Raw genomic sequence first — 24,570 nt, 5'->3', positions numbered from 1 at the left:
AAAACAATTTATTAATGTTTCAAAAACCAATTGACGTCTATTTGTAATTTACAAAATACCCCACCTCGCTTTGAGTGTTTTTATACCCAGTTTTTAAAAATAGATCAAGTACCTTATTTTGATTTATTGTTTTTTATTTTTTATATTAAAACAAAATATATAGAAAATAGTTTATCCTATAATCTCTGAGGGGAATTTTCTGAAAAAACTCCTACCTCATTGGGGCTTGGTTTGACTATTGTTGTAAAACAATAGAAAGTACTGATCAGTGAGCATGTTATAACAAAGCTTATGTGCATAAAATTAATTCAATCCCTTGTTTCTCACTTCTGAATCAGGAGTGTTTGCATTAATAGGGGACTGAAGAGCAAATTTGTCTACTGCCGCTCATCTAGGACTTTTCCAGAAAAGTGTTGAACAACACTGAATCTTCTTTTAAAAAAGAAGGTGAACCCAATGTCACTGAAAAAAAACCAAAAAGAATGTGAATGAGTGGGAATTCTTCAGCATATGTAGTCTGTATTAATGTCTTATTATTTTATTGATTCTGTGTTTTAGTTCCGGAAAGGTGAACTAAGAATGCAAAGTTTGACCTTTGATGATGCCGGCATGTACCAGTGCATAGCAGAAAACATGTATGGAATTATTTATGCAAATGCTGAACTGAAGATTGTGGGTCAGTGGGATTCTTTTTCTATTTGCTATTTCAGAGTTGAATAATATAGCAGTCATATTTGCAAGTATTTTTTGGTTACAGATTCCTGTGAGGATAAAGCTCAGAACCTTCACTCAGTCTAGGTGAAGTTTCTTTGAGCTCTCTACCTGGATTTTGACAACTTTGGGAATAAAGTTACTAACTTATGAGGCATGTTTGCTGTATTATTTCTGATGTTTGTCTAATTCTGTTACCCCTCAGAGAAACTGATAGTGTGGAAATCATATTTAGCATGCAGAGCTGCTGCCTACACTTTCAAGCTTGCATAACTGGTTGAGAAGCTTTTTTCTTTTTTTTTTTTTTTGCTCACTTATGCTTACTCTTCTGTGGGGTAAAATCTGCTGTTTCAGAAACTATGTTGTCAGTCACTTGGCCACAGCTCTTCCTCTTCACTCTCCCTTTACTTTTGTCTTCTACAACCCATTAAAACCAAGCCACAATGTTTGTGTGAAATAGAGCTGTGCCATTTGATGGCTGAATGTTGTATTAATCCATTGTTCTCCTAAGAAGCATCAGTTTGACTTTTAGATCGAGAGTGATCAGCCTGAAAACAATTTCTAATGTTTTTACTGATGTCATTAGAGCAGGTGCACCAGCTGTATGACAGGGTTTTCCTAGATTTCCCTGCAATACTTACTCTGAGTTCTTTCCATCTCACACTTGCATTCAGACTTTCCCAAGAGCTGAACTATTACTGGTTTTCCCAAACCCATTGCACAACAATACCTCATCCTACACTGTTTTTCCATTACTATGTATTCACTACTGCTCTGTACTTCTGTAATCAACTAACAACTTTATTTCTTCAGGCTGTGCACACACTTGCTGGCATGATTAACGATGGTGTGCCAGGATGCAAAATAGTTAAATGATTTTTTTCCTTCATTTGATTTCAAATAGAGAGAAAATCAGTAAGCAAAGATCTGACTTAAAAAACGTAAGCAAGGTGCTTACTACGGTCATGTCTCATTACTCTTGTATATCTGAGAGTGCACCTAAGGCTAGATGCCCAAACAAAAAACTGCAAAGAAGGGTACAAACTTAAAGTTCCTGGAGAGGATTAAAGTCACTGAAAAGTAAACCCAACTATTCTTTGGAAGTATGATCAAGTGAGCAACTTGTTACAGAAATTCATCTCCCAGAATCTGAATGTTATTAGGACTGATCAAAAGGCCTTTTGAAAGGGAGGAACTTTCTATTGATTTCAGTGGACTTTGATCTTGTTAGATTAAACTTAGATGGAAGTTTCAGAAAGAAACCTCTAGTGTAACACAGCACAGAACTACATAATTACTTTTCCTGTTTCTTTTAGATCACCAACTACTTCCCAGCACATCTCTGTATCCTTAAATTTTTTCTCACTGGTCTAAATAATGGAAATTTGTAAAAAAGTCTATAGTTCTGTCATTTATTGCGTCTTGCAAATAAATTTTTTTTTCCAGTAAATCACTAACAGCAATACCTGTGTTAATTTTTGCTTTCAGCTTCACCTCCTACTTTTGAACTGAACCCTATGAAGAAGAAAATCCTAGCAGCTAAAGGGGGGCGTGTAATCATTGAATGCAAGCCTAAGGCTGCTCCTAAGCCAAAATTCTCCTGGAGCAAAGGAACAGAATTGCTTGTAAATGGGAGCCGGTTAGTACTGACTGTTAGTGAATACTTTGAGCCTTAAAAACATTGCCATATATTTTAATCTATCCTGTAGGCTAGTTATCACTTTTGAAAACTTCAGGGGCAGGAAAATGTAGGAAAATAGAATGCTGAAATATTGGTGTCAGTGTGGATCCAAATAGCTAGCAGGATATCCAACTTTAACCAGTCTGTTTGGTGCTGGTTACATTTAAGAATTTAATTGTGTCATAAAACTCTAAGAAAAATATTTGAATCAGTACAAGTGCATAGAAGTACGTGCTCTTGCTCCAGCAACATGAGACATCTAATCATACCACAGTCTCTTTAAATATTTTTTACTATGAAAGTGTTTATAAATCCAGTAGTGAGATGTGACCTGAGCTTTCAAAAGATGTTTGTAGTTTGTTCGTTCACTTACTACAGTTTTAGAGGAAACATTGCTTTCCAATATAAAACCTAATTGCTCATGATATATTTTTTGCACTTTCCATAGCATACGTATCTGGGATGATGGGAGTCTGGAAATTATCAATGTAACAAAGCTGGATGAAGGTCGCTACACCTGTTTTGCAGAAAATAACCGAGGAAAAGCTAATAGCACTGGTGTTCTAGAAATGACAGGTAAGCTTCCGAATTGTATTAGTTTGTTTTGGCTATATTCACTTAGTTCAAAATCACTAATGTTTTGCTCCAGTGTTGCAAGCTGTTCTGTATTTTTTCTTTCTAATTTAATTTCTCATTAACAATGAATTGCTGCTTTTAAAGCATGTTGCTCAGAAGAGCTGGGTGTATTTGCAGCAGCTCTTAACACTGTATTGCAGTTTTCAGGGTTGATTTTTCCATAAATCAGGTACATTAAGTTGACGTACTTGAATGCATTCCTTCAGTTTGGTAGCTTAGCACTCACACTAAGATGTAATTCTGGGTCCACGACTCAGAGCAAGCGCACTCCTACTGACCTTTCTTTTTTCTTTTTTTTTTCTTTTTTTTTTTTTTTTTTTTTTTTTTTTTTTTTTTTTTTTTTTTTTTTTTTTTTTTTTTTTTTTTTTTTTTTTTTTTTTTTTTTTTTTTTTTTTTTTTTTTTTTTTTTTTTTTTTTTTTTGTGCTGTAAGCAGGTTTGAGAGAGGAGTATGCTTGTTGAAGGGAATATGCATGAAATTTGTGAGATAAGAGCATATAGCCTTATGATTGTACTACAAAATTCTCTTCCTTTATGAGTATTAGTATTTATTGATTGAATACTGATATCCTTAATTATGTATTTTATATTTGATGTCAAATAATTAAATAACTCTAGACTACAGACAGGAAAGACAGTATCCTATAATAACTATGTCTGTCAAGTACCACTGATCATAGCAGAGCCATTTATCAAATACATTTTTATCTCTGTTCCAGAAGTTATGCTGAATGTGTCAGCTCAATGCTGCAATACCGATGTACTAATGTAAGAATTAATCTGTAGCATCAGATCATATGAAAGCAATTTTCTGGATGATATAAACCAAATGAGTTGTAAAATTTTACCTAATGTTTGCAGTTACTTTTTATCATCTTCTGCTGTTACATATGTCTTAATATTACTCTCAGGCATTTAAGTATTTTGAAAGTTTATGTGAATAGATATATCCAGCCCCTTGATAGTTATATCATACCTTCCAAAATCAGGAAGAACATTTGCAAACTAAATTCACATAGTGAAACACTTAAACCATATGTTTGTAAACCTTATAAACTAGTATAAAGAATTTGTAAATTTTTAAGTATTCTGCTCTGATTCATCTAAAAATGCACACCAAGAGAATAAGACATCATAGCAGAAACAGAAGGGTCAGAAGACATATTTCAAAACTGTTTTCACATTTTGCTCAAAGTGAACAGTGATGAAGGTAATGAAGAGCGCTTTAAAAGTGGCATTCCCAAGCACATTATGTGGCCCATAAAATGTCTCAACATGGTGCATGACTACAGGAAATTAAATAGTTAAATCTGAAACTGACAGGCACTGCAAAGTCTGATGGTTTTGGAGCTGACCTTACATTTGAATACACATTTATTTATTGGAATTTTCCATGTTTGCCATTAACTTCACAGAAGCTACAAGGATTACTTTAGCTCCGTTGAATGTTGATGTCACCGTTGGAGAGAATGCTACCATGCAATGCATTGCATCCCATGATCCCACATTAGACCTGACATTTATTTGGTCTCTAAATGGCTTTGTAATAGATTTTGAGAAAGAGCACGAACATTATGAAAGGAATTTTATGGTAAGATACTACAGATCCTTATTTAATATGGGAAAAACCTAGTTTTCTGTGCTGTGAATAGCTCTCTTTTCTGGTTTACTTTTTCTGTTGTGTTGGTTCAGGTCCAGGAAGATGCAGTAGGCCAAGAACATGAAATAGAATTACAATTTAGACACCTTACAGACACACATAGAACACTCGCAGGTAGATACCTGAAATCAGGTATCTAAATTGACATAAGTATTTTGGTACCTCGGTTAAATCCCACTCTGGTTATTAGTAAAAATAGCTGGTAAATAGGTAGCCTTGTAGTAAGCAGGGTGCAGATTATCTCAAAAAAAGTGTCCATATGCATTTACTTTTACTTACCCATGTTTTTCTCATCAGCATTTCTGGAATTTGGCACAAAACTGGGCCAGATGGTGGGTAGGAGTTAAACAGTCTGTAAACACTGAGCAAGAATTTGTGTAAAGGCTAAACAAGTTAATACAAAGACACTAATTTTGACACACAGAAAGAGGAATCATAGTTACTTTGTATTTGCATGTATGGTTTTATTTTTAGAGTCTTCTATCAGGCTTATTCAAAATTAATATCTCTATTAGAAATCCTTTCTTGTTGTTTCTGATCACATGCTGATTTACCTAATATTCAACAACCTCGGAGTGTTTGCTTATGTGTGTAAATGTTCTGTCATTCTTGGTTTAAATTATGCAAAAATCCTTAAATTTATGTATTTTTTATTTTGTGCTTCCAAGAGGAACTGTGGATATATAGAGAAAAGGTTGCTAGTGATACCTGTAGTGTCTGGGAACACCAGGGACCATGCTTAGTTTCAACTCCATGTTCAAAATGATGCATCATGTAACAGTGCCTCCTGCAGTCCTCCTCCCAGGCTGGCAATATTATCTGATTTTATGTGGACAAAGAGATTCTTTTTTCTCTTTCAATATCTGTTTATCTCCATGTGAAAAGATGTTTCAAGCATAACTATTTTAGTCTGATTTGGAACAAACCAGCCCTTTGAGGAGTCAGAGTTGCCTCAACCTGCTCATTTGCTTAATTGCTGAACATCCCAAAGAAGACACATTGCTCTCTTTCAGTAAGAGAACAAGTCCTTGTCCAACAATCCAGTAGAAGTATGCTAAAATCAGCTTAAAACATTTAAACCCAATGACATTAACCACTTTCTGCGAAAAAAATCTCCTGAAAGTCTATGTCGAGACTCAGTAGCAGGGCAGTAAGCAGTTTGCACTGTGTTTTGTATTAACTCAGGAATTTTTAAAAAAAGTAGATCTTCATCAGTACACTGGCATCTTTCAAAACATTTCCTTCATGTGGCTACTAAGCAACACTTCTGATAGGTTTACATTTACACTTTGGTAGTAATCAGTGCATAGGAATACAATGAAAAGCTGGAATCCCCTCCTAATGACATTCGTTTGCCCTTCAGTAAAGGTTGGAATTAGTCTGAGTGGCAGTCAAAATAAGAACTTAAAGAGTAAAGCCCCAATAATTTATTCCTTGTACAAGAGCAAATAAAACCACTCTGTGTCAGATTTTATTTAGTTGATTGCTTTTAGCTACACAAGTCATACAAAAAAAATTTTGTTCCATAAAACAGAAAATCAGACTGAAAGTGTTGATGAATCAGTGATTTGGATATGGAAAGTAAAAATGCTTTTATCAGATGAGTTTGTAATGCAAGAGAAAGGAATCTGAACTTTCTCCATCTGTGGGTCATATGTTAAACAAAATTTTTTATATCACTGATATATACTTTTGAGTTTTCCTCTAAATAATGGAAATAAAAGGAAATTGGATTTTTTTTTTCTTTTAGGGGAAATTAATTCTGAAATTTTATCCTGATTTTAGGGCACATTCTAGCAAAGCACTTCAAGTGAACGAATGTGGAGCCAAGTAAGGGCTTCAGGAAGTGTGTGATTCTCTTAGAAAACTGATGATATATAATTCCCACCTGTTTCGTCTCCCAGAGAGCCTGTGGTCCTGGACTCCTGATCCCAAATTCTGATTAACTCCACAGTGTTTTAGACACTGTATTGAAATGTTGGATTTTAAAACCAAATTAGCCTGACTTTGCTAGACTACCTTGGTCTCTACAAACTTTCCATGATCTGCAGAGAGAGGAAAGAGGTGCTTTACTTCATGTGGGTGTTGAATCTTGTGCTGGAATATTTCCTTTTCCAAGGGATTATAGGGATGGATAATGCATAGGATTCAGAAGGAGCTGAAGAGCAACTAACTCTTAATTCACTTAGACAGTTAAAGTTTAGGTTAGGCCCAAACATCAGTTAATTTATTTTTCAGTGTGTAAAGTGTGTGTATCCATCTTCATGAAGGATATTTCTTGGTTTGTTGTGTTTTTTTGCATTTGATGGATACTAAATTATTTTAACAGGGGCAGCTTCTTGTTTTGCATTCCTGCGCCTTCCTTTTGGGCTTTCAAATACAAAGCAAGTGCAGATAATCTCCATTCCTCTTCCACAGGCAGCTTAGTCTTTATTGGGGACAGTAGAATTGCATTTGAAGTCTGCATTTGTAGTTATTAGGTTATTCAGCGCTTAAGTAATAACAAATGCAGAATTTTTAACAAATTCAGCAAATCCAGTACAGAGGTTTGTATAGGATATAATTAAGAGGAGTATGAACTTTTTATATTTCTGCTTCATTCATTTATTGTATTCTTGCTTTAAGGGGTTTTCTCCTTCCTGCGTAGACAAAGGGATTTTCTTCTGCCCATTTCCATCTCTAGCAGTTCTGAGCTGAAGTCACTGGGTGGCACGTTTGTTCAGGCTTTCTCAGATGCAAAGGGTGAGCTGTTGTGATTTGACAGCAGCAGCACAAACTGTTGGGCTTGAAACGGTGGAGACCCATGCTGCCACGCAGCCCTTCACAAACACAAAATAAAAAGATATTCTATCATGAATATTAAAATTACTGAATATGTGAAGCCTGCATTCTGTACTATCATTTCCTGTTGATGAAGGATCCTCATCTGTCTTCCTGATAATATCACTATTAATTTATGTGACTGCAGATCAACATGTTGAAACTTGATAGAGCCACAGTATTTCAGTTCTCAAAATAATGCTAATATTGTTGTCCCATACACATAATGAAATGCTAATGAAATTCATGTAAGTCCCCACACTATTCTTTCTTTAAATGGAAGCTTTGGTATCTCCATCATGACTGAAGGCAAAACTTATTTGCATTACATTAGTACTAAAATTAATTTCTCAAAAGGATATTTGTCACTGCTGGTTTTATTTCCTGTGACAGCAGTATTTAAAAGGGAAAAAATATATATGTATTGGTTAGCTTCCAAAGAGTTAAATGGAGTCTACAAAATCTTATTATTAAATTGATTACTTTTGACTTTATTTATGGTTGTTCCTCTGATTCTTTGATTGAGGAACTAAACATTATCAATCCTTTCAAGTCCCAAAAAGATACAGCACTTCAAATAGTCTGAAAAATGTCAACATATGGTCATTTTTTATTTATAGATCTGCTTTTTGTCATGTGTTTTTAAAGATTGAAATGATTACTTTTAATATGTATTTTAAAAATATATATAAATATATATATTATATATATAAATATATATTTTCATATATATATTTTTAAAATCCCCTTTAATATGTGAAGGTGTGTAACTGTTCTTTTCATATTTTTCAGTCCATTTGTATGGATAATCAGGAAGAGGAACTCTATAATTAAACTGGTTAAAGTCAGAATCTTGTACACAGATTAGAAGAGTCCAAGTGTAGGCTGTAGTAGTCTTAGTCACATAATGACTCACATACATTTTAAAATGTTTTACATACCAGCAGTATTCCTATTTGCTACAATATTTATAAGTTGTCTTAAGCAAAATCAGTAAACCTGAAACCCTGATATTTTTGTCACCATTTTATCTTTAACAACTGTAATTAAATAGCTTTACAAGTTAGGTTAGATGTCAGGAAAAGGTTTTTCACCCAAAGGGTGGTTGGGCACTGGAACAGCCTCCCCAGGGAAGTGGTCACAGCACCAAGCCTGCCTGAGTTCAAGAAGCATTTGGACAATACTCTCAGGTACATGATGGGATTCTTGGGGCTGCCCTGGGCATAGCCAGGAGTTGAACTCAATAATCCAGATGGGTCCTTTCCAGCTCAGCGTATTCTATGATTCTGTGTTCAGGAACTTGGCCTGTTTGCAAATATCTTTCTTCTGTAAGAATTAAATAAAGATTAAATGGCGATAGAAAAATACAGTAAGGCCAGATGATGAGTTTTGTCGTAGGGGTATCTGACTTGTGACTTGCTCACATTTTCTCGTGAATGAACGAAGGGGACATTGTTCAAGTTGGTGCTGACTTGGTGTCATGACTGGTACAGAGCAGGAATTAAGACCTGATGAATCCACACTGACTGAAGGGTGGATTCTGACTTAGCAGTATGCTCTCCAATGTTCATAGGTTTAGGGACATGGAACAAAGGCAGACAGATATGTTCAGCATACAGCTTGCAGGGCTCACAGCTCAGGCTCTGTGCAGCTTTGATGTCTCTTCTGAATCCAAGCTGTCTGTACATAAGTAGCTCTGGTATTCCTCCAGCTATCCTACAGTGAGGCTGGACTATGTATATCCTACCCTGTATTCTCCAAAGCTTTTTTTTCCTTTTGCAAATATTATTCTTCTTACTTTATGCCTCTCTCAAATACAGAAAGCTTTGCAGTCTTGTAGGATGACATTCGTAATGTTCTGGATATATGTGGCCAGTTACTTTACCTTAAAGTAAAACAGACATGGAAGGGCCTGTTTCTCTAACTGATAAAGGTGTTTAATTCAGACACCAATATCCACTACAGATTTCCAAAATAGATGGGATGAATTCTAGATTGGAGACAGTGTTTGCCAAAACACTTTGTTCTCAAAACTGATGGTTTTGTAAACCACAAAAAACAAGTTGAACTATAAAAAAAAATCAGATTAGAGGAGTATGGATTAATACATGCCTGTTTTTCGTAAATTATTATCGTTTGCAGTTCCTTGACTAGTAGACTAAGTTCTACTGCATGCTCTTGCTTCAATAGAAGACACTTAGTTTTATTGTATAAATCTCTCTTCCAACCCAAACTATTCTATGACTCTATGATTCCACAGTTTTCTACAGCAGAAAAATATACAAGGATTTTCTTTTTAATTTTTCTTTACTGGTTTCCTGCAGAGTGTGGAGTCTAGCTCCAGACCACAAAATGAATAGAAAGTTTGAGAGAACTGAACGGAGTAAAATGTTTAGATAGAGTCATAGAATCATAGAATCATTAAGGTTGAAAAAGACCTTTAAGATTGTCGAGTGCATCCATTAACCCAGCACTGCCAAGTCCACCACTAAACCAGGTCCCTAATTACCACATCTGCACATCTTTCAAATACCTCCAGGGTTGGCGACTCAACCACTTTGCCTTGCTGAACCTCACACAGTTGTCCTCTGTTCGTTGATGCAGCCTGTTCAGAGCCTTCTGCAGAGCCATCCCACCCTCCAAGCAAATCAACACTCCCACCCGTCTTAGCGTTGTCTGTGAATTGACTGAGAGTGCATTCAATACATTGTTGAGATCGTTGATAAAGGTAATAAACAGGACTGGCTCCAATACTGAGCCTTGGGGATTACCACTTGGGGAATACCACTGTGGACCAGCCACCAACTGGATGTGGCACCATTCCCCACCACTCTGTGGCCGAACCACCCGGCCAGATTTTTCATAGCAAACAGCGCACCCATCCAAGCCATGAGCAGCCAGTTTCTCCAGGAGAATGCTGTGGAAAATGGTGTTGAAAGCTTTACTAAAGTCCAGGTAGACAATATCCACAGCCATTCCCTCATTAACTAAACAGGCCAACTTTAGGTTAGTCAAAATTAGAAAAGTTCATTTACACACTGACGAGGAAGAAGAGCTTATTTATGGACTAAAACCAGAGTTTTAGTGAGCTCATTCAGTACAATTGTTATATGGAGGTAGCAGGTGACTATTAATGAAGCATGTCCAACAAAATCAACTACCTGCTGGGTTTGTTTCTGAAAATAAGTCCTAAGACTCTCTGAAGACACTGTCTTAATAAATTGCTTTCAGTGCCATGATGCATTAGGGAGATGCTTTAGACATGAATGATCTGAAAATAACATATTTTGGCTACATTTGGGGTAATATTTAAAGGCAAGGGCCTAATGGTAATGTAGTGAGCATGGAATGACATTGATGGAGTCTGTGGTTAAGAATAAGGAGGGGACAGAAAGCAGAAGACATAGTGGTGAGGAGGAAGCCAACAAGCAGTTGTCTCTGACAGAAGCCTTTGAGGAAACCTATTATTAATCCATAGTGCTATTTCCAGCACGAAGAATTGTAGCTGGTTTAAGGATGAAGATCTGCCAACCCTGTGCCAGAATTAAAAAAATACTTTGCAAAAGCAGTTGACTGTAGTTTTTATGTGCCTGTGAGACTTAGCAAGCTACCAAAATTCATGTATATCCCTGGTTAGGTAGCAGGAGCTGAGAAAGCCAGGTGTGAGCACTACTCAGAGAAACGTGGTTTTCAGTGTATTGTGAATTTTTGTCATCAGCCATAAAGTTGTGAGTCAGGAGCATATGTGATCAAGTACCAAGGTTTTTTCTTCTTTTGGAAGTGAAATAACAAGGCGTATCACCACAGGGATCTTACTACAAAACACAGTGTCTTCAAGCATTCTCAGTGGTATGCTGAATGGAGAAGAATAATGTATTTGTTGGATATACTTCCCAGTCGATATTTTAAGGGTAGAATTAACACTGTACTTCATTTACATATAAATATAGCTCACTGAAGGAAGATATTCTTCAGAGGGAAAGACTGTCATCCTTATCCAGCTGAGGTTTTCATACCTATCATGTCGTCCGTGGCTTATAAAACAAAAGAAGGAAAGCTCTCCAGTGAATAGGATTAAGATAATAGAGCTGCTCTGGGGGTATTGTCCCAATGTTATGTCTGATCTCAATATCAGGAAAACAGCTATAATCACATTTACATTAACATTCCTCAGCAGCTGTTGTATTGTCTGTTCTACTTGTAGCAACAGCATAGCAGATCCTCTAATGGCAGAATCAAACTAATTCACATGAACTCATTTAGAGGTAATAATTTTAGGTACAGGTAATTGAAAAAGATTTTTAACATTATTTCTAGCTTTGGAAAAACTGATTTCATCACCCAGAATCCCATCTCTAATTATTTCTTATCAATTCACTTATCATTTTACCACAGCTATGTATTAAATAGTGCTGAAGCTCAGATGTCTAATTTTAGAAATTAAACGGCAAAAAAAAAGACTCTCTGCTTACCAAGTTCTTCTATTTCTGCCAAGTTAGCTTTATTATTACAAAGGGCTTGTTAGTCTTATGTTACCTAAGTTTCTTCATTGTCTCTGAGGGTCCAACAGGAGTGAATACTGCTTTCAAACAAAATGCTAAATTCATTTACGTGAGTTTTGATCACATAGGGGCATGTTCTGATGGCTTTCAGTAATACATAGCACTGACAAAGGTGGTAATCAAAAGAGAACAATGAACGTCAGAAATAGGTCATTGCTATTTTATAGGTCACAATGCTATTTTTGACATCACTATTAAATCATAAATATAGAGCTTAGGTAATGGAAGTCTTTGCTTGAAACTTGGTAAATACTGAGTGGTGAACCACAGATGCCATTGGAACATCCCTGAGTATTGCTATCACTATTTCCAGTCTGTGATTCAGTCTTCCCTGAGTTAAAGAAGGCATTTTTAAACATTGCCATGCTGAGGTTTTTGAACGAAAATATATAGTACACTCATATCTAATTTGTGGACAGAATTTGCTGATGCCCATGCTCTTTATTTGCTTTGTAAGCTCTTCTTTTACCACCAAGAACTTAGGCTTCTTCTGAGGTATGGAAACCTTCATTACCAAATGCATAAAACCTTGCTCCAGGAGAGCTTCTGAACCAATGAGATAAAATATCATATCTATGGTTTGCTGATTTTTAAATGATGTTACATTTTACCATCTGTTTTTCATCATTTAGATTTAAAGAGCAGGTTCCTGTCAGGGAAATTACTATTAGGGCAAGTATATGGGCACTATTATCATTAATAAATATAATAAAGTATTTTAATTAAAGTGCTAACTTAGGAATGAGTACAAAGCCTATAAAGAATTTGAAACCATTTGTTATTGAAGTAATAATATGATCATAAGGATTCTGTTTATGCAGTTTTTCTAAACCTTGTTGTTTTGCCCAACCTTTGATTATATTTATTTGCAGATCAAAGTGCAGGCAATGATTAGAGAATCAAAGGCAGTGTGGTTCTTTCTAGAATGACATTTAGTGTTAATGAACTAAAGATTTATACACAACAATCAAATAAGGAACTATTTACCTTTTTGTATTAAAACCAAAACCAGTCAGAGCAGGATTGGAAAAACAAAAAAACAAACAAAAAAGACAACAGCCAAACAAAAAACAGGAACTGAAAGCTCAAGGAATTTGAACTTTTGCAGCTTCTTTGTTGTAATTTTTGGAGGGCAGAGGAGCAGGTAGCTGCCCTCTCTGTTCCCATAGAACTAATGACACTCCCACTGATTTTTTTTCCTGAAAGCCGTGGGCAGCATTGCTTAGGTCACTGTTGGCTTACATGTAGTTAGTCAGGAAGCCAGACAGCGTTAGTGTATGCAGTAATCCTGCAGATTTTCAAAGGATGCTGTCCTCAGTAGCACTCTCCCTTTAGTTCTCATGAATAAGCTGGTGGGCATCAGCACAGAAATGCTACTATCCCAGAATTACTTCATCTCTGTATCCTGCATGCACTTTGGCAAATTAAATGAAAAGCTATGTCATATTAGCCTTGAGTGAAAAGTGTGATAATATGTATATACACGTGGACATAGTTTAATAATAACTAAAAGAGAAATGGTCTGAAATATATCAAGAATATAGGATTGTTCACTAATCCAACTGATCTGTTTGATCATTGCTAACAGCACTTGTGTCACTCAAAAAGAGAAAAGGTACAGTGTAACCAGAATTTCTTGCTGACCCTATGAAGCAATCAGCGAGCCAGAATTAAGCACTCTTTCATGTTGCTTGGTTCTCCTTATATTGATTTACCATAGTAATTTCTTAAAGATGTGAAAAAAGCTGGTGTTAACAAATTTCAGTTGGTTCTGAAATTTTATGCCAGCAGAAATTGAAGCTGGCAACCAAAACCATCACAGGACTTTGGAAAAGAAAAATGGTTTTATCTGTCTATTTTAACCTCCCTCAAATATAGACTCTGAACTCTCATTTTAGTTTCAGAACATTTGGGAAAGATTTAACCTTTCTTTCCCCCCCCCATCCTTTTCAATCAGGAAACATAAACTGACTGGCAGAAAGTTTTTTCATTTCTTCTAAATGTTTACATGCAGAGACACAACCCATAATATTCAAGATTGTATTGAAAGTTTTTGTTGTTCCCCAGAACCTGCAGTGATGCTTGCACTAGCTCTTACACTTAAATATTTAGCTGTTTCTTTTTTTGCATATAATTTTGCATCTGAATTCCTATTGTTCCTGCATATGAAGGTTTATGGATTGGAGTGGCTTATCTCAGTGTTTGGTTTGGGTGTATCGATTGTATTTCTGAACAATTTTCAGTGAATTAGGAAATTTGAATGTTGCTCTTTTGATATAGTGTGGTATAAATCCATCTGGGTTTTTTTGTAGCAGTTTTACTTCCATGAAAGCAATTAGATGTATTTTGGAGAGAACATTTGGGTTTTTTCTGAAATACCTTTAAGATTAACAAATATATAGTGCAGTGAATTAGCCTAGTAATATTTTTCTGTAATAAAATGGAGGATAGATGAGCAAAACATTTTAATTGTTATTTTTAAACATTTATGTAAATGTCTTCACATAAAATGTGTTTTTCATTAAGAATAGCTGTGGTGTATATAGTGGTCTCTGTTCTATTCCTTGTTTTATTGGTGCACATCCAGTTACTCAGTGTGTTCACAGAAGTGTCATAGGACAAAAATGCTTCATTTGGTTTGCCTCTCTGTACAGCCACAGGTAGCAGCAGACATCTGAAAACATGGCTGTATAATTCCCAGTAGTCTGCCACTGGTGAAGAGTACTGACAAAAGATTAGGCTCTGTGATGAAGAGTGTATGAGCCTTGTTGAACAGCAAATTGCCTCCCTGGGAGTTTTGCTGTTTGCCAAGCAGCAACAAGAGCTGAGCTGACGTACAATCAGGCAGGGGCATCACTAGCAAGGGCTGAGGGTGCAGGGCAGGTCTTGGTGCACCTTTATTTAGGCTGTGATTGAAGCCTGTCTACAATAAAACCTCTCATACTGCTTTAGGATTGTAAGGAAGAGCCAAACAGCATCCCACTCTTTTAGTAGGACACCATGACATATCATGCCAATGTGCATAAGAAAAGCGAGTAATGGTGCAGAAAAATCATCTGATTGTAGTTTATGAACAAATTCTTGACTTAATTTAATGTTCAGATATGGTTTTCAATCAGTAAAAGGGCTTGTAAAAAAATATTTTCTAAGATGTCTGAATTTCCATGTCCCGTAAACAGCAGCAGCTCCTCAGGAAGCACAAGACATTTTCAACAGCATACCTATAAATCAGATTTATATTTGAGGGTGTTCTGTTCTCGAAGTAAGCACTTGCTTTTTGGAAATAGCAACCACTGTAGATCAGTTGGAAGGGTTGTATAGACAAGTATCACATAGCTGTACAGGGATGTTTACCAGCTTCACTAAGTGCTGTTTTTGTGACAGATTAAATCCAACGGTGAGCTGCTCATTAAAAACGTTCAGCTGCGGCATGCAGGGAGGTACACGTGCACCGCTCAGACAATTGTGGACAACTCCTCAGCTTCAGCAGACCTTGTGGTAAGAGGTAAGGTCCTCAAGGTAATACAGAAATATGGCTGGTTTTTACCTGGACAAGCAGTGTTCCTGATTGTTTAGAATATTTTATTTCCCGTCAATAGATGACAAATTAAAATGAGAAGTGCATGACCATGTAAAGGCCTAGCAGTCTACTCAAAGTACTGATACTATTGCAGACGTTTAGAGGTCTAACTGAGCATATGTTTTCCTGAAAAGCAATAAGGATTTTTGTATTATGGGTATTTTCTTTATGTTAAAGCGATTTTTAGACAGTTTAATTTGGTGTTTATTATTAAAAATAAATTTCAAGGATCATTTCAATGTATCCAACATATAACATTTTGAAACCACTTCTCTGTTCTTATAAGCTTTACGGATTAAATTATTGTCTATAATACCAGGCCTAGATTAAAAGGATTCCTAGTTTCCAAATGAAACCAGGACATTTGAGGTTAACCTTATCACTCAGTTTTTAACTAATTCATGTCTATTAAGTGTTAACTGCAGTCTCAAAATGCTATTCTTGCTCATATAGTATGTATCCTACAAGAACAGTTACAATGTGAAATTTTAATAGCATGAGTTAAATTCACAGTCTTTGGGCAGTTTGCTCTGTTTTGTTCCTCTAGGCATAACACATTCTGAAGTGCTAATGCTCTGTAGTGCTGACAGTTCAAAGCAGACATCACTTTCAGCTGCATTTCTGTTGTGTTTTGCTCCACCTTCCAGTTATACTCTGCAGCTGTATAGCAGCTGAAGTATAGCTATTGTCTTGATTCTGAATTTCTGCCACCTGAGGATGTTGTGGGCTTGAATATTTCTGTACTAAATTTTTACTGGGTGTCAACAGCCCGTGAGCGGTCACCAGGTTTGCATAAAATGACAAAGCAAACATGATAAATGGTGAAACTGCAGAATATATCTGCAAACTGAAAGAGAAGTCTCTGTTAACGTTCCTTAGTATTATGCAAGAAATTCCTTTTAAAAATAAAAGGAGAGACAAGGTGCTTTATCAAGCTTCTGATTCCCTTTCCAAGCTAGTATTTATAATCATTGTTCAGAGGTTATGTTGTGGAAGAAATTAACATTTGTTTTATGCTCAACGTTTAGATACTAATGCAATGAACACAGTTCTGCTTACTGCTGAGTCATTCTTAGTGCCAATTTTGTCAATGGAAGACTCAGCATCTTAAAGTGGCAAGGGTAAATATTAAATAATAGAAAGGTTACATTATAGTTTCACTGTATTGGTAGAATGAAGGCAACAGCAAAATATGAAAACAAAGAAGTAGGTTCCAGAGCGTCTCATCAGTGAAGAGGTAAAGGATAGCTGCTCTCACTGCAGGCATATGAAAATATTTTGTCAGTCCAGAAAACATTTTAACAGTTCATACGGATTGTTCTGTGTGATCTTATTTAAATTGCTGATGTGTTCAGTATTGCTGGTGATAGTAGTACACTAAAGATTGTGAGGCCCCTTAGTGCACAGCAGACCTTACTGGCCCTGCCCAGACTCAGCCAGCACATCCACTCATGGAGCTACTCATGGGCCCAGGAGCCCCGCCCAGCTCAGCCCTGGTACTTGCCCTGACTGGGGCTGTTACAAATATGCCTGCTTGCAGCTCTGTCTCTGGCCCTGCCCCCTGGATGTGCTTCAGACCTGTGCTGTGAGTAGCTGTCTCCTTGGTGCACTGCTTGGATATATGCAGCAGTTTGTCACCTGGATGCACCTGGCTCACTGCCCTTGGTTTCTAGGACTGCTGCTCGTCCCTGTGGAACTGTGCTCTGTTGCTGAAAGAACTGTCAGCCCTGGGGTTATTTGTGAGTCCTGTCTCAGCTTTCCTGAGGGAGCAGCTGGCCCTTGGTGTTTCCTGACACATTCCATTTTCAGAAACTGATAGTGAGGTGAGAAGCTCTAAGAGATACCTCCTGAAGAAAGGAAACTTGTTGGGACTGATGACCTTTTCATATCTCTCAGCCTGAGGGCTTCTGAAGTGGGCAGTCTTGCAGTAGATTGGGTCTCTCATCAGGCCATACCTACCTGTGTCCTTAGAGCTGGGGTAGCAAATACGTGTTACCGGGATAGAGAGTTGACCAACGGCCTTCATCTTAAAAATCAGCTCTTAACAACTTCTGCTTTGTGCATTCTCTGTGAAGAATGCAAGAGGCTTTTCCACATGCAATGACATATTTAGTCCTTACCTTGAAAGGGTGGTCGGAGGAATGAAACTGCTGGCTTGTTAGAAGGATACATTAATTGAAACTGGTAGTATATGTCCTTGATTCAGTTAATTTTATTTGAGCCATTTTGCTCAGATGTAAAGAGAAAATAAAGAGCTCAAACGCTGAAGATACGTTTGGAACACACTGCATTTAGATCTGATGTAGAAATCTCATTCCATTCTTTTTGTTGAGTTGTTTTTGTTTTGATTTTCTATTGTTTGTCTGTAAATACTGCAGAGAAATGTATCATGTTATTGTTGGAGTTTTTTAATATTCTCTGGGACTTGTTCAGTCACATTGTTGGATAATTATCTGAATCATGTTGGCATGTTATTATGTCTGAATGTGGAAGCAGAAAATACTTCTCAACAGTTCTAATGAATTGTATCTGTTTTTCACAGCAGTTAATATATATCAGATAACTCTGTATCATATAAAACAGAATCATAATAACAAAACCAGAACACTCAATGTGAATATAATGATCTGAAAATATATATAGGCCAAGTTTTTAAGTAGGTGCTAATATTTGGGTTACCTAATTAATATGAGTTGAGGGATTTTAGAACGGCTTACTGAACATGGTGGTGTCTTTTAAAGACAAAGATCTCTTTACTCATACGCAGCACTATGTGCCTGCATCACTCTCTTCTTAGCTTTTTTAGTCTATGAAAAATTCACCCGTGCCTGTTAATCTGCACATTTTGGCCTCTTCTGGGGACTAAGGCACAAACGACAATAAAAAAGTTACCCTTGCAAAGCAGAGACGTGAGAATAGTAGTAATTAGAGGAACATTTTTAAAAAATTAAAAATTGCATTTAGAAAAATTCAAGCATTCACTTCAGTGAGTTTTTTTTCTGTTATTATTGTTCAGAAATAAACCAGAGGAGATTTGTTGAAGAAATGTAATACTGTTTATTAGGTTTAGTGTTACACTTGGAAAAAAACAGGCAAGTTTTGGGAACAGAGGCCTATCTCTTCAGATCTGAAGTACAACTAACAAACTTAAGCCAACTGTGGATTGAGAATAATTGCTGTTATTTTAGCATAGCTACTTACATAGCAGGGCAGAAATAGTATTTAATACTTAAAAAGCTTAGATATGAGACTCTGAACTAGTTTGGTACAGGCAACTTCTAATGATTTAGCTGGGTGTCTGGAACATAGCAGTACGTCCTCAAGCCAACATCTGAATGTGTTCATTATATTGACTAGACCTATGCATTTTGGAATGAATCTTTTCAAGTATTTATCTTTTAAAGATAAAGGAAATACTCTTTAGAAATAATTTTATAGGTCCTTCTTGATGATCAAGACTGAAAGGGCAGACATGGAATGGCTGTTTTGTCAAAAGACACTTTTGACAAAACTTTTTTTCTTTGAGCTTAGTGCTTCTGTTCCTTTGTGGTAGTCTTTGTGAGGTAATTCTGGTGCACAGAGGTTGTTCAATTTTACCATGTAGTTTACAAGATAGTTTAATGGGTATAGTGGATTCCACATTTTGGCATGGATTTTTGAAATTCTTGTGAGAAGGGCTTTGTTGAACTGTAGAGGTTTCACTTATATTAGTCTATAGGATGTATCAGTCTGATGATGGGTCTACTATACAGGATAATATGAAGGCCAAGAAAAATGTAAAGAGGTCTATTTGAAATTTCTTTGAGGTATTCTACAATATGTGTTACAAAATTTTCCATATAACTTGCAGTCAGGGCAATATGGCACAAGCAGAAGTGTAGGTTAAAGGTGGGCCACCAAGAAGGTCATTATAGGCTGGAATTTAAGAAGGAAGATCTTGTATACTTTTTCTGACTCTGAGTTCACTTGTTTTTTGGAAAAGCACGGCAACATTTTCAAAGTACTGTCTTTTCACTTAAGATCTCAATATTACTTAGGCAAGAGTCATGGGAAGTTTCATTTGGTAGTTACTAAACGCAGGGGCATCTGTCCTCTGAATCACTCTGCAGGGTATTAAAAGTTAGTGAACTTTCATTTTCAGAATATTCAATTTGTGAATTCAACTACTGTTTGGTTTTTTTTTCAGGTCCTCCAGGTCCTCCTGGAGGTATAAGAGTAGAAGAAATTAGGGACACTGCTGTAGCACTTACGTGGAGTCGTGGAACAGACAATCATAGCCCTATTTCTAAATACACTATTCAGTCAAAAACTTTTCTATCTGAAGAGTGGAAAGATGCCAAAACAGGTAAGAGTAATGCCAGAAGTAGGTTTGAAAGTTCATTGTTAGAAAGCTTCGCTAATCAGAAAATAGTCACAATGAAAGGAAACCAGTAATGCAATTAATGTCTACTGCAGGGTTTAGGAATGGGTACTGTCCTATCAGTGTGTTGTCAACAGGTTTGTTCCCAGCACTTGGAGGGCCTGAACTGAATATCAAGAAATAGAGAAAAGAACAGGCTAGAGTTGTTACCTTTTTTTTGCCCCTTCCCTTGTTGCTTGAGACATTCAACATCACCTATTAGAATTGTAACATTTATTTACAGGTCAATTTGGATGATATTTGTTGTGGAGAAAGTTAATTAAAATTGTCTGCTTTTTTCTGGGAGCAGGCTAACTTCCAGTTGCATTAAAACTGGCACTCCTAGAGAAAACATAGCTAAGATTATCCTTCTAACCACTGGATGTCATCATTGTGCCACAAAATTGCAGTAAAGGAGGCACCTATCTGAGCACAGGATATGCTAACATAATTTTTTCCACAAGATTTAACATAAATGCATAAATTTTAAAATATTATTGAGCTAATGGCATCTTTGGATGCTTTATGAAGGATAGCATTGCCACAATTTATACAGCATTTCCCTATTAAGTGCTTTTCTGCAAAATTAGGACATAACTTACTCAGCATCTCTAAATACTAAGAGTATTAATAGTTTCAGTGACTGTCTTTCTTTTAGGTTGTCACTTGAAACTACAGTTAGATGTGCAAGAAATAGAATGACATACTGACCTGGAAATCTGCTACAATTTTTAGAGTAAAAAGTTAAAAATTCTAGGCCTACTGCCTTATATAATATTTTTCTTTCAGACTATATGCTATACATAGCTCTACTGGGTATAATTACCTCCATCAGCACTAATATGAGGCTTACGTGAAAGTACCTTGGAAGATGAAACTAGAAGATTAGCCAGTCCCTTCCTATCTCTTTTATCTTGTTTATAGTTTCTGGAATAGATTTGTTAGAATTTTAAAAAAATAATTAATGTAAAAATTAGAGCTGTTCAAATAGCTGATTATTTGCTTCAGTAAAATACATGCAGGAGGGAAGATCCTTTTAGACCAGCCTCTACTTTCTTTAGGATAAATTACATTTTATTTCCTGTTCCTTTTTTTTTTTTTTAATTTCTAATTTAAAAAAAATTAACTATGAAGAAACAAGATTGTAGGAAAATATAGGAAGAATTTATGAACAGTGCGTGGCAACTCTGATACAGTTTCTTTTTGTTCTACACATTACTGGAACGAGAAATGTATGTGTAGGAGATACAACTGTTGGTTTCAGATCTTCACTTTGGTTCAGAGCAGACACTTGAAACCATCTTCTCACATCTCAGGAAAATTCCCTATTTGCCGTGTTATAGACGTGATGGGATGAGCTTCTCTGCATCTCCAAAGGTCTCTGCTTCCCAGAATTACTGAGCTAGTCATTAAGACATGCATTTGAGTCTTATCCTGTAGCATGTTGAGTAGGACTCACATCTTGAGTGGGAGATTGTTGAATTCCTTTCTAAAGAAGCTAACAGAAAATGTATAAATTATTAATATCTGAAAAGTTGAAATTAACTATTCTGGTATTTTCAAAATTGTTGCCTTTTCGTTTGAACCACACTAAGGAATTTTGATAAATCAATTATTGCCTCAAAAAATAGGTAAAATCACCATGGAAGCCATCACTGGCACCACAGCAAGCTTTTACCTAATTGCTGGGATGCTCCAACTTTGGCTCAGTGTTCACTTTCATCTGAAAGAAGCACGATGAACAGTCCAAATTGATCTCTCATTAGTGTTTAGGCTATCGGTTATTGCTGCTAATTTTCAGTGTGTGGAAAGAGAAAATATGCTTCCGTGTTGCAGTTTGGAAATATTGTTTTTGTTACTACTGCTACCATTGTTCTAAATCATTCACACTGGGTTTCATAATACTGAGTGTGTTTTATGAAAGAAGTGTATTTTACTTCACCGTATGGAAATATGAATGAACGAGTTAAGTAATAGGTTGTTTACATTGATGTTGCTCTTTCCAGTTAAGAGGATCACATTCTCACTGTGTTGTGGATTTTTAATTTTTCTGGAAATTTGTGTGAAGTGAAATTAAATTAAGATATTGAAAGTAGCCCAGGAAAAGGAATGCAAATTTATATCATTGCTCAGATGGTACTGGAGGTTTGCAATGGCTCTACTGACTAGACAGGAAAATAATCTGAGTAAGAATGAGGGAGAGTGGTGGGCAGATAGAAAGAAAATAGAATGTGTTTTTCTTTCTCCTTCAGGGCCTCACTTAGGAATGAAAAATTTATGATCATTAGGAAAAGGAAAGTTGTGTCATCATCTAGTGCTTACACTGTTGTGCCTAGGTTTTTTGCAGGCATTGAATTCATATTTTAATTCCAAATCAGCTGCCTTTCCAGTGCAGAATATCTCATTTCTCATCTCCCTCTGGACCCAAGACTCTAATTTGACAAACAACTCTTGGCCCATGCTATAAATGAAAATACTCTCTCTTTCCAGGCAGCTATAGAAACAACCCTATTGTCTGTGAATTGCAGACAGTCATGAGTTACTAATTTTATTTATGGTAAAGAAGCTCATCTTATTATAAGTATTTTCACAGGAATGACATGAACACTTATCCTTGTTGGGTTAGAACTAGACAGCAAGTTGTAACATGCTCGCTAATAAAGTGCACCAAAGTAGGACCACATTTTATAAACCACTCTCTATCAATTGATTAAACACTACATGTCTGGCTCCTGTCTCTCTATATCATGAATTTTTATTTTACTGTTTCTGCTTTCCAGATTTTTCATTTCATTTTTTTTTAGGTAAAATTAAATTCTACAACTACAATATGTAATTAGGAAGGAAATCTCATGCTACATGTACTAGTTCACACCCAGTTAAAACTTGTAAGTCTATAAGGGTTTATTCAAGATAGGGTCATAGTTTCTAAATTCCCAGTCCCTGCCATGATTAGGTCTTGTAAGAAATGGTATTCCTGATGTACTACATTGTATCGTCCAGTTGGCTATGTCTAGTTGCAGAATAGGTGAAGTTTTGACAAAATCAGCCAAATTGTTATCTTATTGTAAAAATGCTGTTTTCTAAAGCATTTAATCCTTTTTTTAGATCCCTCAGATATTGAAGGAAATATGGAATCTGCGACAGTGATCGATTTGATTCCATGGATGGAATATGAGTTCCGAATAATTGCAACAAACACTTTGGGGACAGGAGAACCCAGTATGCCATCACAGAGGATTAGAACTGAAGGAGCTCGTACGTAAACAGAAAATATCAAGTTCTTTTAATGTGTTTCTTAATTTTCACATTTTTATTAATTTGTTTTTTAATTTTGGTTTTTATTGGAAAAAATCATTTTATAGGATTCAAGTCCAGAGAATATGTTTTCACCTACCCATTACTATATATTTTTTTAAGCAAATATTAAACTGTCCATAGCATCAAAGCAGACAGAAAAGAAACATCATGATATGGCAAATATGTCTCCATTACTGAAACAGAATCATACTGCGTATTTCAGAGATCCTTCACTGTATCTGTCAGTCAGATATTGTGTGTATGAATACATGCACATGTTTGGGACCAATGTATGGGACTTCAGAAAAAACACACATGTGTTTAACAAGGAAAATCTCCATTTGCCATTTGGTTTGTATTCTAACTAGAGAGTACGTGACAGGATGTGTATTATACTGGATAAGGCGCATTTTCTGTGATTGAAGGTTTGGTCTTGTGTCTTCTTACTCCCTGTCAAAGATATGACAGTATCCAACACAACATACACCCTTATCAGTTTAATTGCTTAGTTAATAACTCAGAGCATATTTAAGGATACACTCTAGGCTCAGGCACATCCTTTTTTAAAATGAATTCTCCAAAATGAGGAATTAGGTGTTATTATTCAAGATAATATATTCTGGTTTGACTGTACAAAGGAGATAACAGCAGTGTTCTGGGAGGTAATGCATCACTGCTAAAAGTGTATCCAAAAAAGCCTGTATACCACATACTAGCACGCATGTGCAATCTATGTATATTTATAATTGTTGTCCCAGAGCTTGAGATTTGAAACTAAAAATGAGAAACCAACGTTTAAAAGTTAACTTTTGCAATTAAACCTGCTAGGACATTGCTTTGATTAGATAGTATTTTCAAGGTAAAATGTATTTGAGTTATAAATTTCAAAACATTCTTTAAAGTTACATTTGGTCCATTAAAATTTTTGTTGCTTAGGGAGAAAGGAAATACAGATAGGTTAAATTATTCTGGATAAGGAAAAAAAAACTACAGAAATTTAATACTAAAATAAAAGGAAATTACTACCTAGAAAATTGAATATTGGTGTCATATGATTTATGACTCAACAGCTGTGTTTGAGGCCCAGGAATCTAATTGAAAAGTCTACACATGCTTCTTGGAATGCCTGGTGCAAAACAGACATTTTTAAAATGTCAGAAAAGACAGAGATACAGAGAGAAATAATGCTTACAGATGGAATAGGGGTAGTGTCCTGCAATTTG

The 24,570-nt window shown here is 36.0% G+C and overlaps 1 protein-coding gene across 1 annotated transcript in view; it reads left to right on the top strand.

Annotated features, from left to right (window-relative positions):
• The window catches only part of LOC114062227 (contactin-1), a 154,776-nt gene that overhangs the window by 110,119 nt on the left and 20,087 nt on the right, over positions 1-24,570 (top strand). Inside the window, exons 10-16 of the mRNA XM_027893446.1 lie at positions 559-676; positions 2,200-2,350; positions 2,841-2,968; positions 4,442-4,617; positions 15,453-15,573; positions 19,835-19,993; positions 23,156-23,305. Of these exons, the coding sequence (XP_027749247.1) occupies positions 559-676; positions 2,200-2,350; positions 2,841-2,968; positions 4,442-4,617; positions 15,453-15,573; positions 19,835-19,993; positions 23,156-23,305 (1,003 nt within the window). The remainder of the gene's footprint in view (positions 1-558; positions 677-2,199; positions 2,351-2,840; positions 2,969-4,441; positions 4,618-15,452; positions 15,574-19,834; positions 19,994-23,155; positions 23,306-24,570) is intronic.

The sequence above is a fragment of the Empidonax traillii genome, unplaced genomic scaffold (genome assembly GCF_003031625.1).
Source record: "Empidonax traillii isolate 1590-97213 ecotype Southwest subspecies unplaced genomic scaffold, ASM303162v1 scaffold388:size1278207, whole genome shotgun sequence".
Lineage (NCBI taxonomy): Eukaryota > Metazoa > Chordata > Aves > Passeriformes > Tyrannidae > Empidonax > Empidonax traillii.
Note: the sequence above shows the minus strand (reverse complement) of the source record. Positions and strands in the feature narration are given on the sequence as shown.